This window comes from Lissotriton helveticus, chromosome 6 (genome assembly GCF_964261635.1).
Source record: "Lissotriton helveticus chromosome 6, aLisHel1.1, whole genome shotgun sequence".
Lineage (NCBI taxonomy): Eukaryota > Metazoa > Chordata > Amphibia > Caudata > Salamandridae > Lissotriton > Lissotriton helveticus.
This window is the reverse complement of record NC_136067.1, coordinates 1,165,387,331-1,165,407,065: the sequence shown is the minus strand read 5'-3', so window position 1 is coordinate 1,165,407,065 and position 19,735 is coordinate 1,165,387,331. Positions and strand designations below refer to the sequence as shown.

At 50.4% G+C, this 19,735-nt stretch overlaps 1 protein-coding gene across 14 annotated transcripts in view; it reads right to left on the bottom strand.

The window, feature by feature from the left end:
• Positions 1–19,735, bottom strand: part of AFDN (afadin, adherens junction formation factor) — a 1,642,835-nt gene that overhangs the window by 1,194,136 nt on the left and 428,964 nt on the right. For all 14 annotated transcript variants that reach the window (XM_078648844.1, XM_078648846.1, XM_078648851.1 and 11 more), the window contains one exon: positions 4,817–5,073. In XM_078648844.1, coding sequence (XP_078504970.1) covers positions 4,817–5,073 — 257 coding nt within the window. The remainder of the gene's footprint in view (positions 1–4,816; positions 5,074–19,735) is intronic.

Here is a 19,735-nt window from a genome sequence, read left to right as displayed (position 1 = left end):
TACTGTTCCCAAAACAAAGCCAAGACGGGCTAAAGACAGAACATACAACTAGAACTCAGACAAAGGTGCAGAGCAGGGATCAACATTTTTGTTTTATCACCAAGCCACAAACTTGTCCCAGAAGCAGACATATACATGGTCTTAGTTGGGGGATGCCTGGCAGCCAGAATTACCTCACATGCTTCTGAAGGAAGGTCAAAGACGGGCTGCTGTCGTCGCTCAATCTACATGCATGAAGTCAGAGCGTGCGCAGGTTCGGGTGTAGAACCCAGCCTTGTTGCTTCAACAGCAGATCCTCCCGAATGTACAGCCTGACCAGAGGACCAATGCTCATGAGTTCGGGCTACCACACTTGGTGCCCAATCCGGAACGACACGGATGACTTGAGCCTGGTCATTCTTGATCTTCTTGGAATTGATGGAAAGGGATACAGGGGACCTGAACTCAAGACTAAATGAGTCTCTGAGCAGCAGCCGTCTTGGAAACTCCATCGCGCAGAAGTGCTGACATCAGTTGTTCTTGGTGGTAGCGAACATATCTAACCAGGTTTCTCCCCAGTTGCAGAAGAGACCTTGCACCACCTCTGGATATAAACACTATTCGTGATCCGCGAGGCATCGATAGCTGGGCTTGTCTGCCCTGTCATTGAGAGAGCCTGCGAGAAGTCGTACAACAGGAAGAGGTCCTGGCACGCCAGCCATGTCCAGAGACTCCTCTTTGCACAGGGGCCACAACCTCACCCCGCCCTGCTTGTTGCAGTATCACAAGGCAGTGGTGTTGTAGGTGAACACCTGAACTAGTCTATCCTTAATAGAAGGAAGGCATTCAATACCAGGTGGATTGCTCTCAACTCCAAGAGGTTAATGTGGAGCCGACACTCCCTTGGAGACCAGATCCCACAAATCTCCACCTCTACCAGATGGCCATCTCAACCCAGAAGGGACGCATCTGTTACCAAGTTGTGCTCTGGTTTAGGAAGGGAGAGGCTTCTGCAGCTGATCCAATCATGGTTTGTCAGCCGAAAGTGCAGGTCTTTTACAGTTCCCTCCAATATCAGGATCAGGTCGTAGATATTCCTCTGATGCAGCACCTACTGAGACTTAAGGTCCCATTACAGAGCCCGCATATGCCAGAGGGCATGTGTTACTAGCCGCATAAAGGGGGACATAAGGTCCAGCAACCTCAGAGTCAGTCCCACCGAAATATCTGAGAGGGAGTCAAGTGTGATTCGACAAGTTGATAGTGAACCCTAGCAAATGTAGGATGTCCCCCGAAGTCTGGAGCAGATGATCCTCTCTAGTCTGGAGGTAGGTGACAACTGCATGGGGAGAGCCTGCCTTCAACAGTCAGTCGTCCAGGTAAGGCAAGACTGAAACACCTGACCTCCTCAGTCGGGCTTCAACCACATCATCACCTCAGTGAACACCTGAGGGGTGCTGGTAAGGTTAAAGAGGAGCACAGCAAACTGAAAGTGCTTGTGGCCTACTGTAAATCGCAACGTCTGTGGGTTGGCAGGATGGCTATCTTAACACAGGCGTCCTGCATGTCGAATGCTACAACTCAGTGTCCGGCTTCCAGGGCAGACAGAACCTGAGCGAATGAAAGCAATATGAATTTCTTCTTCTTCAATAAGTAGTTGAGAAGGTGCAGGTCTACTATAGGGCGGAGGCCTTCGTCTTTTGTTGGCACCAAAAAGTAGCAGGAATAGCAACCATGTCCTACGTCTGGTGCAGGCACCTTCTCAATGGATCCTTTGGCCAAAAGAGCCTGCACTTCCTGATGCAGCAGGGAGCGGTGGTCCTCTGTCAGCCGTTCTGTGGATGGTGGCAAGGACAGTGGGGTGTCTGTGATTGGGATGGTGTTCGACTTGCTGGACAATTTGAAGCAACCATTTGTCCAAGGCTATGGACTGACATTGGATCAGGCTTCCTGATCCTGCCACTGAAGTTACTCATGATGGTGAGATGGCAAATAAAAGGGTATTTGAGGCTGGGGTGCCCCTCAGGGAGGAGGGAGTAAAGATGGACTGGGTAGAAAGCTGGCCTTGGGTCCAAAGGACTTTTAGGAAGCAGGTCTGCAGCAATGAAAGGGCTGAGAAGCCGTTAGCTGTGGTGGCTAGGTGAACAAGGATGCAGTTGGTAGCCCAACTGTAGCCACAGAAAGGGCAAAAGCATAGTGGGGCTGGCGCAGGGCTGTGCACAGTCACAACGACCAGGCATTGGCCCTGTTGTCCTTAAAGTGATAAAGCACGGAGTCTCCCTTGAGACCAAAAAAGCCAGGTGCTGTCGGAGGGCATGTTCATAAGGGATGCCTGGACATCCCCATATAAACGCCAGTGGACCTCAACGAGGCGTGGCGACAGAATGTCACTGATGATGCAACGCCTCTGCCCAGTGAGTCAGTTGTATCCAGTCTGCAGTGTATGGAGAAGAGCTTTGCTGTGTCCCTGCCATCGTTAATAGCCTGGGTCAGGATGGCTCATGCCTCATCCGAGACCATAGCAGCACTTGCGCAACCAAATCTCATGTTGTGTGGGTATACCGGGCCCAAAAGGCATGTGGTGTTCACCAACCAAAGCTGGCAAAGAGAACATTTTCTTGCTAAAGTTATTCAGCCTCTTGGATTCCCTATCCGTTGGCAGTGTGGGGTGCTGGGTGAAGAAAGCTGGGTTCTCTGGAAAGGGCGATGACGACTGGCACCTGTCCTATACACAGGAGCCCTTGTGCAGCGTTCAGCCCATGGCCCGAGAAGGACATCCATGAGGGCTTCATTAAAAGGGAGGAGATGTTCTGTGGGGGCAACTCCCGGCTGCAGCACCTCTCCCAAGCCATTCGTCCTGACTGCCACCCAGGGCAGCATTTAATTCAGGACCTTAGCGCCCTCCTCACCACCAAGGCAAATGAAGCCCCTTCCTCCGTAGCCACAATAGGAATTGAGATGAAGCCAGTGTCTGGGGAAGTGTCCAAACCACTGACATTCACCAGTTCCTCATACCAGTTATCCTGGGGCTCTACCATGGGGCTGGAATAACCAAAAGTATCCTCAGATCCTCCCCAATCATACTTCCCACACGGGCAATTGAAAAAAGCAGGCCCTGGCAGACCGCACTGATTTTGCTCGGTATCGGAGCTGGGTATATCAATGGAGTGAGCATTGCTGGGAACAGTGCCACTGGAATGTGCTCCAGGGAAGGTTGCAGTCTGACGAACAAAGTCCATCTGGATCTGAGAATGGATCTAGAGGGCGAACCGGCTGGCGGGAATCCAGTGTGGGCACCTGCCTAACCCATGGGGCCCGAGAGCTGCCAGAGGGGTCGGCGCACAATACAAGATGCAAGGCCTCAACTCCTTCATATGGATGGGAGTGGCTCCAACTCCTGGAAATAATGGGAGGTGCGCACACTGGGAGCAAAAGGTCAAAAAAGGTTGGAAACACATTGAAAAAATAGTCCAAAAGATGGACTGAGGTCGCTCTCTCCGGATCTACGAGGAAAGAAAAGAACGGACATCAGAGTGCTGGGGTGGCGCGCCCACATGCACCAGAAACTTAACATCCAGCGCAGATGCCAACAACAGGGAGACGGTAGACATCAACTACAAATGCGAAGAGGTACTGCTCTAATGTTTCTGGATCCAGTCTGACGACTGGGGAATATTCTAAGGTAAGGAATCTGAAACTAGAAGTCTTTATCGGATATAACATTTTGAAACTCCTACCTCTGTTCTCATCAGGATCCTGCATGATAATTTGGCCTTTTGTAAAACAAGGAAGAGATGGCTGTCTCCAAACCTTTTAGTGACAAACCATTGAAGAAACCAATCGAAACAATAAAAAAGCATTTTTTCTTTTTTTGACAGAGTTTTATATAGCGCAAACTTGACCCGAATCAGGTATCATAGCGCTTTATATAGCAACAGTTACGTTACATGAGGACACACATTCATTTTTATTAGGCATGGTTAGCAAGACTTAGAAATTATCAATCAATATGGAAGGTGTGACATTAGACCGGAGTCAGATGCCTTCGGAGTAGTTATTTGGATTTCTGGATAATATATTGTGAACACTTTAATGCTCTTACTTTGATGCTCATGTTACTCAAACACACCGATACCGTCCATCTCCTCTGCAATGCTCTACTCAAGCATCCAGCCTCTGCACATCTACTAACACCCAGAACAGCTATTCTCTTCACAAAGCTGCACATAGCACTCAACGAGCCTTGGTTGGAGCACATACCTGTCCAGCAAACACGCCTCACACATGCAAAAACACAACATTCTCAATCCAGCACTCAATACACTACCAGTTTCAACCCTTCTCTCCCAATGCTATACGATCATGTATCTCGCACATTTCTATACTATTTTTGTCATTTTTATCTGTCGCCCTAATTGCAACCTGTTCGAGAACCTCTCACATAATTGCCCAAACACCACCCTCTAACTCTACATAGGCAACCAGGCCAACACCTGTCCATCCACAGATGCCTGCACCTGCATCCCTCTGACGGCAACATAGCAGCACTTCAGGACCACACGGATATACAAAAGGTATTGAGAGTTATTTATTACCAGGTTTTTTATTCAGACAATCGATCTCAAAGCCACTAAAACAATACATGAATGCCAAATCAGTTTCAATGAGAACATCCCAATGATGAGGTTTTATTTGTCTTCAGTAGAAGACACAAAGCTTAAGGAAACAATTTAGAAGGGTTTAAGGATACAAGAATGGTTATTTCACCAGGGTCCACATTTTAATAAAATATAAGGCAGGAAGAAGGAAAATTATAGAATATAAACTTCATACTCACCCACATTTCTGGTTTTTGGCCATCTGACTTGCATCAACAGGTCTTTTCAGCATAATTTGCTCTTGGCTGGGATCTACAAATTTGAAGATATGGGATGCACCAAACTGCACTTTCACACCGCTCTGCAACATGGTTGTCTCCGAAATTCGCTGGCCATCAACATATGTTTTGGCATCCATGCTTCGGGGAGTCACAGTGACTACTCCATCCATATTAGTGAGGTCACAATGATGTGACTGTATTCCAGGACCAAACAACTGTGAAAACAAATGTCTGGGTTCAATAGACTATGTAGTCTTTGCACATAAACAAGCCTTTAATGAACAGTAATAAGGGCCCTTCCTCTTCCAAGGCTCTTCTTCCCAATATTATTATTCACAAAAAAGTGCCTTGGTCTGCACAAGAATGTTCAGTAGGCTAGAGATTAACCTGTAAACATATAAATGCAAGTGTTCTGCCTTGTAACCGCTCCCCTTCTGCTTTGACAGTGATAGCTGGCGGGAGGGTTAATGATGTAAACCCTAGTCAGGTGTGCTATGTAGGTTACACGTTTACACTTGGCTAGAGAAGCATTGTGAGAGGCAGTAGCCATGTGTCGGTGCTACAGTATGGAGCCAGATGCTGTCTGGATGTGTTTCTTAGCCTAAGACAACATCCACACCCTCTCTCCTTCCTTGGGCACAGGCACAATGCTTCCCTCTCCAGGAGTGTGGAAAACTAGGGAAATGAGGTGACTGCTACCAGGTTTGCATCATTAAAGATTATCCTTCTCACCTAGCTGCCACACTTTTCGAACCCACCCAGCCCATCTTTTGCGGATGCTACAAATTCTCAAGACATGGAATTAATGGGGAATGACAGTCCAACCATTCTAATGGGACAGATCCATCCTGTTTATTCTTATAAGTAGGTTTTGGTGACTTGGGGAAGGAGATTACAGAAGAGCTCTAGGGAGTAATGACTGTTAGGATGGCCTATATAAGTGGTTTGGTAGGATGCTAGGGTTGCTTTTGCCCATTCCTGATCTACAAGAATTACATTCTGTTACTGGTGATATCTGGTCTTCCCCAATTAGTTCTGACACATGGACTTAGGGTGAGAACAATGTGATTAAGTTCACAGGGGTGTAGGAGAACCAGGGAATAGCGCGCTTTAACAGACAGACCGATCAATGGACTTATTGGGGTGAACTGAATGGGAATGGACATTTAAAGGGGGTTGGACATAAAACTACATCTTGCCTCAGTAGCATACATGGGCTAGCATTGCCTCTCTTTGTATTCATCTCACTTTCAGCAGATCTTTGTATGCACATTATCAGGCGGGCAACTAGAGCCAAATTTCGGGGGGGGGGCTGAAAATATTTCGGGGGGGGGGGGGGGGGGGGTGGGCTAATTCTTCCAACCACGGACAAAGTGGCTGTGAGAAGGGGTGACCACACAAAAAAAGCCTCATTTACAACTAAATAAAAGACCTGTTAAGTACTCGGGTGCGGCTGCAATTAGATGCTCGCCAGCCCTCGAAGACGTGTCAGCCCGGGCTGACACACACGACGAGGGAGGGGCGGGGGGGGGGTCTGATGCCTCATGAGCCCAATGGGTGTTGCGCCCCTGCACATTGTCCACTTCCCACCATCTTAACCCGTTAAGACAATGTGATCTTGTCTCTATATCATCCTTTATTCATACTGATGGCACTATCCTTCCTAGCCAGGTTTTGATGATTCTAAAAGTCATAAACATTAGTTCTGATTTAGAGAACAGCTATCCATGACACAAAAATACAAATATCACCCAAACCTAAGATTTACCACACATCCCAGAGACGTGAAAAAAATGTCCATACATTTTCACACACAACTAGTGAATGTTGGATTAACATGTTGTTTCATAAAAAAAGACAATGACAACTTGAGTGTTTAATATTTCTTACAAGGTTAGGACCTGGTGAATACTATATGAAGGTCAGATATGCCTAAAAATGTAAAGTCGCAGAATATTAGGAGAGTGTACTTAGTAGTATATGAATCCATTTTCAAACGCATCCAATACACCTCCAAAATGCCATATTTTGCCTTAACTGGGCATACAACAGCATTCTGGAAAAGATACCATACACTGGTAGTTCCAATCACACCTGCATAACCATAACAAAAGGTACATGCTACATATTGTTCACAAAGCAATTTGGGAGGCAATGTGCACACACCCTAGACATACACTCTAAAAACACACCGAGAAAACTATCTTAAACTTAATACACACACATCATAAGACATCCACCTGGATTGTGATGTAATGTATAAAAAAGACACAACTTTCTAGCTTAGCAATAAGTAATTGAGCTCCCAAATTAGAGAACGATGGAAAAAGTTCTTTAGCATACTACCCATATACATAAATCCTCACAAAGATGTTCACAGACCATTTCAAAACTTAGCACTAAACAAACAACCTTCTAACCACACACAGCATAACTCAAACAAAACAACATGCACTATATAATGATGACTGCTACACTTCAAATGATGCCCTTCCCAAATCTGCATTAAAGGGCTCGCTGATAGAGAATGTGCTTCAATGCCATAACAATTTTGGCAAGAGCTTGTATGGCAGTAGTAATAGAGCATGCTGGCAGATAAGTATATGGAACAATAAATTAAGTTCTGGTCCTGTCCCAGGGCCTGTATCTCACTAGGAATTAGGTTGGAAACCGATGATGCTTTGCCTCATGTTTATTATCTGGAAAAAGAAACCTAGGTTTTTCACTGACTACAAATTCCGATTCTAACTTAATGTGCTGCTTAATATGAATATTGCTTATGTAAAAATGGATAACATGAAAATAAATTGCGGTCGCTATCCAAATGCGAACACACCACCGCTGTCTGTGGAGGGTTACCAGTCCCAGTCACCTTTGCCACCCCAGAGGAGTTGTCTGGACATCACCGGTTCCCGCCGCACATTGCTTCAAAGCGCCTTCAGTCTTCCCGGTGTGCTGGACATGCCACCAATGTTGATGGGCTGCTCTCTGTGGGGACGACATGTCCCAGCCGCCTTTGCCGCCTCCAGAGGAGGGGTCAGGACTATCAGTTCCCGACGCACAGCACTACAAAGCGCCTCCAGTCTTCTCGCAGCGTGGGCTAAGCCCATACCCATGGCGGGACCGTCTGTGGCCCGACAAGGCTGGTCTGGGCCACCCTTCCTAAATTCTTGCTTCTGATCTGGGGTGAGTGTTTTTATACCCAGCCTATGTGATATCTCGGATATATACACCTGGACTCCTTGATGGAGTACAAATTGTGAATGAAGGGTAACTCATACTGCAGTTGACATTAACACACTGGCCTTATAGTCCCATGTATGTTTAGGGCCCCAGTACCTAACCCCTTCCAGATGGTGGATTTTGAATAGACTAACCATTACAATCATCATGGGCAAAAAAAAAAGTGTGTTTGGGGGAGGGGGGGGCTTAGTTACCTTCTCTCCTTCTAGGATCAACTTGATTGACCAGATGTTGCAAAGGGCACTGGGGGTTGTCACCACAGAGAATGAACCAACAGAGATGAGACTTTCCCTGGGCTCCAGCTTACTTCCGCCTGCACCTACCAACCCAGGAGGGGCTACCTCTTCATCTATACCAGTCAGTTCGGCCCCCAGCGAGTTAGTGATGGCTTAAGTCCACAAAAATTGCTCTCCGAATGTTGCATCCTTTATAGGGGTGTGTAATGAGGAGCAGCACAGGAACACGCCAACTTTCCAAATAATCAAAGAGGGGCTTTGGACGAATTCTATTGAAACAGGCATCCAAGTCTGACACTACCGGGCGGGTGCCTGAGGACCAGCAGAGCCCTGCCCGCGACCGTGCCACCGCCCTGACTGTGAGGATACTAAACCTGTGCCACGGGCTGGCATACCAACCGGTGCTACGGATTTCCCTGAAGGAACCATTAAACACCATGAGGCAGGGGAGGAAGTCAACCGGAATTGCTGTGTTCCTGGGCACCTCTGAAAGTTAGATGGAAGGGTCTTCGAGGTCTTGCTTAGAAGGTGTGATTCCTGGGTCCTACTTGTGTGGCCTGGGACGCGGCGGTGGCCATGTGAAGAGGAGAGTGCTGACTGGGCTGCTCAACTGAAACGGTACAAATTGACCTTCTGACAACATCCGTGCACTGTTAAGTCCGTACTACTCCTGCTAAGACCCTTCCAACATGGGGAAAGACAAAGGGGTGAAGTCACCCCATCCCAAACCCCCATGGAACAGAACACTACTAGTGGGACTAGCCTCGGGGATGGCGCTCCGACCAAGGCCTTTCTCCCGGAGGGGGGCCTTGCCACAATCCTATAGGCCATAAAGTCCTAGCAAGACTCTCTAATTAGGGAAGTACGTGTGGATGTGGCCCTCATAAGACAAGATCTCCGCAATGCCACTGCCTGTATCATAGAAGCGGAGTCCAGGCTATCCACAGTGGAAGACGAGGTAACACATATAAAGAAGCAGGTCACAAAACTGCTGTCGCACATGAGTGAGTGCTATAGGTGTGCAGAGGACGTCGAAAACTGTTCACGCCGAACCAATCTTCGCCTGGTGGGCCTTGCTGAAGGGGCGGAACTTGTGCAAGTAGCCACCTTTATAGAGGACTGGATCAAATGCTGGATGCCAGCAGACGCACTCTCTGCGTGGTTCGTCATGGAATGAGTCCACCGTGCACTTACGCCCAAACCACCACCCCGAGCCCCACACAGGCCGATCATAGCTAAAATCCTCATCTTCAAAGACAGGGATGCCATCCTATAGGATAATGATTTTACTGGACTACACAAAAAAAGTGCAGGCACAAAGGAGATCATATTACGCTGTTAAGCAGAAACTGCGGGCCTCCAACCTTCAGTACAGGCTCCGATTTCCGGGCCGCTTTAGAGTGATCTTCCGGAACAAGACTTCTTTCTTTGAATCTCCTAAGGCAGCATAGACATGGGTTACAGAGTAGCGCCCGCTTTACCCACGAGCTGTTGCCCCTCCCTCTACTTCTCTATCATGGCCAATTACAACTATGGACACTGGGTCGTGCCGGCGGCACACCCGCAGAGGGCATACTACCTGCAGAGTGGTCTCCGCCTCACCCTCCTGTGCCCCCCAAAAGTAGAGCGGCTCGCCTGTGCCCCAGGGGTCACCAAACCTCACAGACAGTCTAAATAAGGTGGATGGGGTAACCGAGACACCTCCAGCGTCACCAGCAACGAGATCAGAAGACACAGACCTCTGGCGCAGCCCCAGAATTTAACTGAGAATGTCATGACAAAGGCGCTTTGCTCTGAAGACATGAACATCCTGTCACATGGAGGGGTCTACAACGCGGCTCCTACATTAAGCTTTGCAGATTAATTGTGTTTTGAATTTCTGTTACTTGAGCGACAGATGCTTCCTCAAAAGAAGTAAAGATTGGAGTTGGGGGACGGGGGTTTGCTTCCGTTGTCCTGATCTGTTTTAGGTTTTCAACCTTGGTTACAGTGTATGGCACGATACTACTGATACACACAACCGCCACTCTCAAGACAGGAATTAGCACCCCCAGATATTTCCAAGCCCTAGACACTCAAGCGCAATAGATAACTCATGCAACCAGCCCTATGCAACAAACGAAAGCAACGTGACTGCACCAGATTAGGAGGGAGTATCCCAACGGGTCCTCTCCTGGAACGTCAACGGGCTCCTTGACAAAATGAAGAGAACAACGGTGATAAAATATTTGCAGAGGTCCATCCCAGACGTTCTCTTGATGCAGGAGACGCACCTCATGGGAGGGTGTTTACAGACTGGACATCCAGATTAGGCCAATGCGATGTGTGGGGAACAAAAAATCCCAGAACACTTCAATACACCCACACCTCTGCCACACATCACATCCACTCCTGCATCGACCAAAAACTGTTCATGCCTACCCCTGAGTGCTGTGCGGTAACTAACATCCGAATCCTACCTCGTGGCATATCCAATCACTCTACCATTCTTCTCCATGAGGGAGGCCCTAAAGGAGCCCCACATCCCATTTGGAGACTTAGGGGCCGATGTAGGTCGCCAATTACCGGTCGGTAACGGCCGATTTCGGCCGTTACCGACCGGTATTTGGGATTTGACAAGTAGCTAGGCTTAATTTACAGAATCGGTATATTTACCGATTCTGTAAATTTACAGATTCTGTAAAATACCGAATCGGTAAGTTTACCGAATCGGTAAATACAGATGTAGGTGGCACTGAAAACAGTGCCACAGGCCATTACCGATTCGGTATTTACCATGTAATACTATTACATGGTAAATAACGAATTCCAGTGTACATGCACATCTGTGCATGTACACCTGTGCCATGTGGCACACAGACATGCCCTAAGGGCATGTATGTGTGTCACATGGCACACAAGCCAGAAACAGGGGTGCAACAGGGTGCCAAAGTAACACCCTGTCCCCCTTGTAAAATCGGTAATTTTACCGATTCGGTAATTACTGAATCGGTATTTGCTATTGAATCCTATGGGCTTCAAGGCCCATAGGAATCAATGGCAAATACTGATTCGACTTACCGATTCGGTGTTTTTACCGAATTTTTTACCTACATAGCAATTACCGATTAGTAAATACCGAATCGGTAAAATTCGGTATTTACCATTCGGTAATTTGCTATTACTTACATCTAGGCCTAGATGTCTGGTTCCTCCAGGACAACGACTACAGGCGGGCCCTTTAAGAAGAAGTCAAACAATACTTCTAGTTAAACGAGGGCACAGTACAATCCCAGGGTACACTGTGGGAGGCAGGCAAAGCCAAGGGGTATCTCAAATGTAAACACTTGACACAGAAGAATCGCCTTTCCCAGTTAGAGGCCCACGCCCTTAGCCGGGAGCAAAACATTGGTACGGTGAACGGATAGGCTGAGCGCAGACAACTAGAACTAATATGCTAAGCAATACGGCACTTATCGCTTGAGTCGGCCAAACTGATATGGAGGTCCTCTACAGCCCGTGTCTATGGCTGGGGCGATAAAAATTGTAAATTGCTCCATTGGTTGGCCTTACGTCCCCTTGCGAGCCAGATGGTTCCGGAGATCCTGGACAACCAAGGATGTGCACAACATACACCTGCCACGGGGAGCGGAGCTAGATCGCAATCAAGATGGATGCTTGAGCCCAGAGCTCCCCCTTTTTTAACAATCATCCTGTAATTATCCTACGTGCTAACCTGTTCTGGAAGATCCCTTATCGCTGCCCGGCGACGCTGGACTCCAACGGACCTTGGTGGGAGCGAGTCTGACCCCCGTGCCCTCCCCCCCCCCCGGGCAGAGTAACGGACTCTGAGGCCTGCTGGCACGAACGACGATTGAGACCGGCTGCCTGGACAGAGGAGGCGGGCCGACGTAAGCGGCGTGGCTGCGGCTGCCTGAAACTGCCGGAGGGGGCACGGACGGTTGAGGAGTCCCGGAGAGGCCTTCTCCCTGTGCCTGCCAGCGGAGCCTCCACTGCTCCGGAAGAGTGCCGGTTGCGGAGGAGGGGAGTTTTTTGAAGCCCGGGTCCTCTGAGCTGCAAGTCTGAGAGTGCGCTGAGAAGTGCGGCGCTGCAACGGGCGTCGCCTACGGTGCTGGGAAGCGGTCATTAAGCTCCTGAGGCCCAGGGTGCCCCGCCAGACATAGAGGATTGGGCAGTGATCAGGCCCGGAGAGCAGCGACATACTGTGTACCCCTGCCCTTATACCGCAAACTGAGCAGGTGAGCCTGGGAGAGAGAGCGGCAGTGGGGGGCGACGCTACGTGGCGCCCGGTCCTGGAAGGAGCGCTGCAGCCCCGGCTGCGGTCTGCGTGTAACCCCTGCGGCTAAGAGAGCCCTGAGACTGTGGTGGAGGCTGCACGAGGTGGCGCTGGGGACTTCCGTGTGCAGTGAGGGCCCGGGCTGGGGCATGGAGAGCCAACTGAGTTGTGGCGTGCTGGGCTGGAGTTGGAACCCTGGGCGGCACTGGGTGCTTCATGCAGAGGTTCCAAATGGGAGGTGTGCTGAGCTAGCGCCGGTGGCCATACAGACGGTGGTGTGGCCCGGTGGAGTGCAGATCATACATAAGAGCACTGCGACGGCGGCTGGGAGACGCCCTGCATGGCCCTGGTGCGCTACTGCAGGACCTGGAACACTTTATGTGGCCGTGGCCGCCTGTCCCTCACTACATATAAGTGGGTGTTTGCATTCTGCCCTTGGGGGGCCTGGATGTCTTCGAGGTCCAATAACGCAGCGGTACTGCGCCCACTTGTTGCCCCGGAGTGACTAGAGGGGGGAAGCGGTCTCCTGTCGAACTGCGGGGCGATCCTGCTGGTTGGCGCCCTGGGGCTGGAGAGTACCGGAAGACAGTCAGATCAATCTGGGGGACCACCGGTCTGGGCTGGTGTCCACGGCCCTGACGCGTGGCGCTACTGCTGATCTTGGGGTTGCACAGCTGAATCCCAGACTACAACGCACCGAGAGTGTCTACCTGCACCGGACGGCGATTGGACGCCGCGCCCTGTCGGGATGGGGCGCACAGATAGGACACAGCCCAAACTGTCCTTTGATCCTAAAGGCACCAAGCATGGTGATTCTGCGTCGTGGAAAGACCACGGGTAACGAGAGCCTACGGAGGATCTCCCACAGCAAGATATTCGCGGCCTACTATTAGCTATGGAAAAGAGCCTGCAGGGGGGAATAGCATTGTTAGGCACAAAAATAAATGCGCTCACCTATCACATGGACCACATGGCAGAGAGGCTCGACAAGCATGCGGAGCGCCTGGAAATGTCTGAGCGCAGGCTCACCAAGGTGGAGGAAGCCCAGACCACCTTAGACACTATCAACAAACAGCTGAGTAGAGCGATGCAGATGCTCCAGGACAAACGGAGGACTTGGAGGCCCGCTCTTGGCGGTGCAACCTTCGCATTACGAGACTGCCGGAGACCACACAGACCGGAAATATGGAAGTCTTTATTGAAAATCTCCTAAAGAATATCCTCGGCGATTCCGCCTTCTCTGCCATGTTCGTAGTCGAACGAGCCCACCGTTCTCTCGGCCCGAGTCCAAAGCAAATGGGGTGCCACCAAGGCCTATCATATCCAAGTTGCTCAACTACAGGGACCATGATGCGGCATTACAACTAGCGAGGGACTAACAGCCACTCCAATATGAGGGCTCGACCTTCTCACTGTCTCACAAAATATCAGGGGACAATTCACAAGTCCGTCCCAGAAAGCAGAACAAGATACAACTTGCGATAAGTGTCTGTTAGATATTCACATGAACGTCAGTTCAATAACCCAGAATTGAATAGAGAAAAGTATATGGCTGGATTACTGGTTCAAATCGCTTCTCCAAAAATTATGGGTGACAGGGGGGAAAAAGGGCTCATCATGTCAACCGTTAGCATAGTAACTTCTTTCCTCCTTGCATCTAATTTGGTCAAATTCGTATAGAAATGATGATAAGTAGAAGCTACCGTATATCTCTTCTTAATGGCGGCAACGTCCACTATCCCTGCAGGGACAGCAGGGATTGTGAATTGTCCCCTGATATTTTGTCATATCTGCAGTGGTCCTGAGGAAGGTGGTGTCTAACACAAGCATCCCACCGAAACGCGCGTCGACCCAGTGCCGAGTCTCAAATTCTCCTTGGTTTGAGACCCGTATTGTTGACAGGAGAAAAACATTCTTTCCTTTTTTCCTGACCATTATCCTCTATCATTTTCAGATATTGTATGTTGGTAGCTGTATGGGAGTGTATGTCTTTGTATGATTGGAGTGACTGTGTCGGTATGCAATCAGGAGGACGTTGAGTAATATCATTGTACATGTATTTATTTTTAGGATCTTGTTCCACAAATATCATGGTTATAAAAGAAATGTACCAATGATATAATGTGTTGTGTTGTAAAAAATGAACTCTTAAAATGAAAAAATGTGATTTTCTATTTTTAAAAATTGGTATGTTAGAAAACAAAAAAAACATTAAAACTTTGATATAGCAATCTTTTGTCACTGGTATATCTGAAAAATTGTTGGTCAATGAGGGAAAATGTGTGATATTTATGTGTCTTGTTTTTCTCTCTTTTCCCTTACTTTAAAATATTATAGAGGGGGTCCCATTATTTTTGCTGTTGACCTAGGGGAAGAGGCATGGCAGTACTGCTGTACGAGGATATCTCTGAATGGCCGCCATAGGCTGCTGCACTTTAAATACCTAAATAGAACTTACTACACCCCTGAAAGATCACATAGATAGGGATTGAGGGACAGCCCTAACTGTGAGAGATGTGGGGATCAACTTGCTGATTTTTTACACGTAGCTTGGTCTTGCCCGGACATCCTAACATTTTGGCATTCAGTGTACAAAGAAGTGAACGAGATCACGCAGCTGACATTGACTACTGACCCATTATTAGCCATACTGGGCTATTCCAAGCCCTTACGCCCGATACACAGGAGACTGGTCGATATGGCGTTCCTTCTTGCTAGACGATGTGTCGCACTCAACTGGATGCAAGGCCCGGCCCCTACACTAGCACAGTGGACCAGGGAAATGACGTATTGTAGTAAGCAGACGGAGCTCTATAGCGACTCACTCCCGCCTTGTAATAGGCCCAAAAACCTTTGGTCCCTGTTTCTCGATAGACGTTATGTGCGCGAAGCTGCGGGGGATGTGGATGCAAATAGCCCGACGAATAGAGGAGTCCTGACAGGGACAGTAGACGCCAACTCGCAGACTGACTAACACGGACTCACTACGGGCTGGGAGGCGGAATGGTCTTTGGTGAAGTGGCCGACAGGTGCCCCCTGGGCGGTGGGGGGGGGTTGTCGGCTCATTCGCAATAAATGGGTTCCCTGATGCACGGCATTGCGGTCTGGAACTTTTATCATGTATAAGTGATGCTTTTTATCTATGTATTTCTAACGCACAAGTTACTTACCTTCGGTAACGATATATCTGTAAGAAACAGTAGTTAGTATTAGATTCCTTACCTTAGAATATCCCCAGGCGTCAGACTGGATCCGGAAACTTTTGCGTAGCAGTACCTTTGCGCGTCGGTAGGCGTCGTCTGCGGCTCCGCGTCCGTCATCGGCGTCGTTGGTGCCGGGGTGACATCGCCAGAGTACTTAGACGCCGCCCTCGCGCGCTGACATCAGTTCCTATACACAGCTTTTCCGCGCCAGAAACGCAGAGCCATGATAAAAACCAACACTGGTGCCATGAAACTAGGGCCCTGAAAGGGTATAACCTGAACCCTAGATATCGGTTCGCAGAACAGGGAGGATGGGTAGGGCGGTAAGGAATCTAATACTAGCTACTGTTTATTACAGATATATCGTTACCGAAGGTAAGTAACTCGTGCATCTGAAGGAAACAGGTTAGTATTAGATTCCTTACCTTAGAATAGATACCCCAGCAATACCAACCCCGGTGGTGGGCCTACGAACCAATGATCACACCAGAAAGTCCTGGAGGACAGAACGGCCAAAGAAGCCATCCCTCCGAACTTGGCTGTCCAGGCAGTAATGTCTTGCGAACGTGTGCAGCGAGGCCCGCGTAGCTGCCTGACAGATGTCCTGCAAGGGGACTCCCCGGCCCAGGGCAGTAGTAGCCGCCGTGGCCCGAGTGGAATGGGCCCTCAGTCCAACAGGAGGCTCCTTTTTAGCCAAAGAATAGAATGCCTTGATGCACAACACGACCCACCGAGAGATGGTCCGTTTGTGCACCGCCGCCCCTTCTTAGCGCCCACGTAACTAACAAAGAGTTGGTCATCCACCCGGAACTGGCGTGTGCGATCCAGATAGTATGACAGTGCACGTTTTGGGTCCAGACGGTGGCGCCGCTCTTCCTCTTTAGAGGGATGCGGAGGCGGAAAGAAGGTGGGCAAGGTGATGGACTGCCCGATGTGAAAGGCTGTGACTACCTTGGGCAAGAAAGAGGGTCTTGTCCGCAACACAACCTTGTCCGGATGGACAGAAAGGAAAGGAGGTTTAGAGGAAAGAGCCTGGAGCTCACTCACTCTCCTGGCAGAGGTGATGGCAACCAGGAAAGCAGTCTTAACTGTAAGAAGACGGAGAGGACAGTTATGAAGCGGCTCAAAAGGAGCGCACATCAGGTAAGTTAGAACCAGGTTCAAGTCCCACTGGGGCATCACGAAAGGAACAGGGTGGAACACACGAGTGATGCCCTTCAAGAATCTGTTAACAATCGGGGACTTGAACAAAGAAGGCTGATCAGGTAGACTCAAGAAGGCGGAAAGGGCAGAAAGATAGCCCTTGATAGTGCCCAGAGCAGAGCCCTGCTGGGCAAGAGAAAGAAGGAAGAGGAGAACCCCAGATAGGAGGGCAGAGAGTGGATCCACAGCTTTGCTGTGCACCATGCCACAAATCTGTTCCACCTGCAGGCGTATATCGACTTTGTGGAGGGACGCCGGACTGCCAGAATCACATTATAAACTTCAGGAGGCAAGTCAAATGGCCTCAACTGCCGCCGCTCAATCTCCAAGCATGGAGGTGGATACTGGACAGGTTCGGGTGGAGGACCGTCCCCTGCTGCTGCGACAGAAGGTCCTCCTGAAGAGGCAGACAAATCGGGGGATCGACAGACATGCTGAGTAGCTCTGGATACCAATATCTCCGTGCCCAGTCCGGAGCCACAAGGATAACTTGGGCCCGGTCGCGCCTGATCTTCTTCAGCACTCTGGGCAGAAGTGTTATAGGCGGAAAGGCGTACAACAGACCGCAGCTCCACTCGCGACAAAAAGCGTCTCAGAGCGAGTGGCGCCTTGAAAATTCCAACGCGCAGAACTGATGACATTGCGCTTTCTTTTCTGTGTCGAATAGATCTAACCAAGGCTCTCCCCACTGCTGAAAGAGGCCTTGCGCCACGTCCGAGTGCAGACGCCATTCGTGATCCATCATGCACCCAATGCTGAGTTCGTCCGCCCTGGCGTTCAGGGAACCTGCCAGGTGTTGAACCACCAGGGTCACGCCCTGATGTTCCAGCCACTGCCAGAGACGCAGAGCCTCCTGGCATAGGGTCCACGACCACACCCGCCCTGTTTGTTGCAGTACCACATGGCGGTGGTGTTGTCCGTGAACACCTGCACTATACTCCCCCGGACAGAGGGGAGGAATGCCTTCAGTGCAAGCCGGATCTCCCGCAGCTCCAGAAGGTTGCTATGGAGCTGGGACTCTGCCGGAGACCAGAGGCCTCTGATCTCCGCCTCTCCCATGTGGCCTCCCCAGCCCTGGAGGGACGCATCAGTCACAACTACGTGCTCCGGTTGGGGTAGGGAGAGGGATCTGCCGTTGACCCAATCTAGGTCCGTGAGCCACCACTGCAACTGCCTTGCAGTGCCCTCCGAGATCAAGACATGGTCGGACAAGTTGCCCTGATGCTGGGCCCACTGAAACTTCAGGTCCCACAGCAGAGCCCGCATCCGCCACCAGACGTGATGCACCAGAAGGATGCAGGAGGCCATCAGCCCCAGAAGCCGCAGCGTCAACCTGACCGAGACTCGGGATAACGGCTGAAAGATCGGAATCAGAGCCTGAATATCCCGAACCCGCTGTTCGGGAGGATAAACCCGAAACTGCGCCGAGTCTAGAACCGCTCCGATGAAGAGGAGCGTCTGAGAGAGACACAGGTGTGACTTCGGCACATTGATGGAGAACCCCAGCAGGTGCAGGAGGTCGGCCGTAGTCTGGAGATGACTGACGACTGTCGGGGGCGAGCCCGCCTTCAACAACCAGTCGTCGAGGTAGGGGAAGACTGAAACCCCTAACCTGCGCAGATGAGCTGCGACCACCGTCACTTTCGTGAACACCCGTGGGGCGCTGGTAAGGCCGAAGGGGAGCACGGTAAAGTTAAAGTGCTCCTGGCATACCGTGAACCGCAGGTAACGCCGGTGGGTCGGCAGAACAGGGATGTGAAAATAAGCGTCCTGCAAGTCCAACGCTACCATCCAGTCTCCAGGGTCCAGGGCAGCTAAGACCTGAGCCAGTGTCAGCATCTTGAACTTCTCCTTCCGGAGGAAGCCGTTGACGTTCCGTAGGTCCAAGATAGGGCGTAGGCCCCCTTTGCCCTTCTTGGGTACCAGAAAGTAGTGGGAGTAACAACCACACCCTACTTCTGGCCAAGGAACGTGCTCGATGGCCCCCTTGGCCAAGAGGGCCGTAACTTCCTCTTGTAGAAGTTTCAAGTGATCCCCCGACACACGGTGGTACTGTGGTGGCATGGCTGGAGGGGACGCCTCGAAGGGGAGGGAGTAGCCCCTTCGGACCCTGGCCCCCACTGGCGTCACATGGACCTAAAAGCACGGATTAGGAGGGTTTTGACGCGGATGCTGCAGGGGCAGGTGTCTGCAGCCCGTGGCTGGCAGGACGTGTGGGGGCGCCCCTTCCTTGGCCATGAAAGGGGCGAAAGGCAACCGTTTGCTGGCGCGGGCCGAGAGGCCCAAGGACTTGGCCGTAGCCCTGGAGTCCTTAAAGCGCTCAAGCGCATGGACTGCCTTGTCGCCAAAGAGGCGACGGCCATCAAACGGCATGTCCATAAGGGTGTTTTGGACATCAGCCGAAAAGTTAGCGGACCTCAACCAGGCGTGGCGACGAATCGCCACCGTCGTTGCCATCGCTCTGCCCAGTGAGTCCGTGGTATACAGCCCACACCGGATGGAATACCGTGCTGCATCTGGACCCTCCGCAAGGGCTTGGGCGAGTTTAGTCCGGGCCTTCTCCGGACATTGTGGCAGCAGGTTCGCGACTGTGTCCCACAGAGAGTGGGTGTAACGGCCCAAGAGGCATGCGGTGTTGACTGACCGCAATCCCAAACTCAGGGAGGAGAATACCTTCTTCCCGTATTGCTCATACCTCTTGGGTTCCCGATCGGGG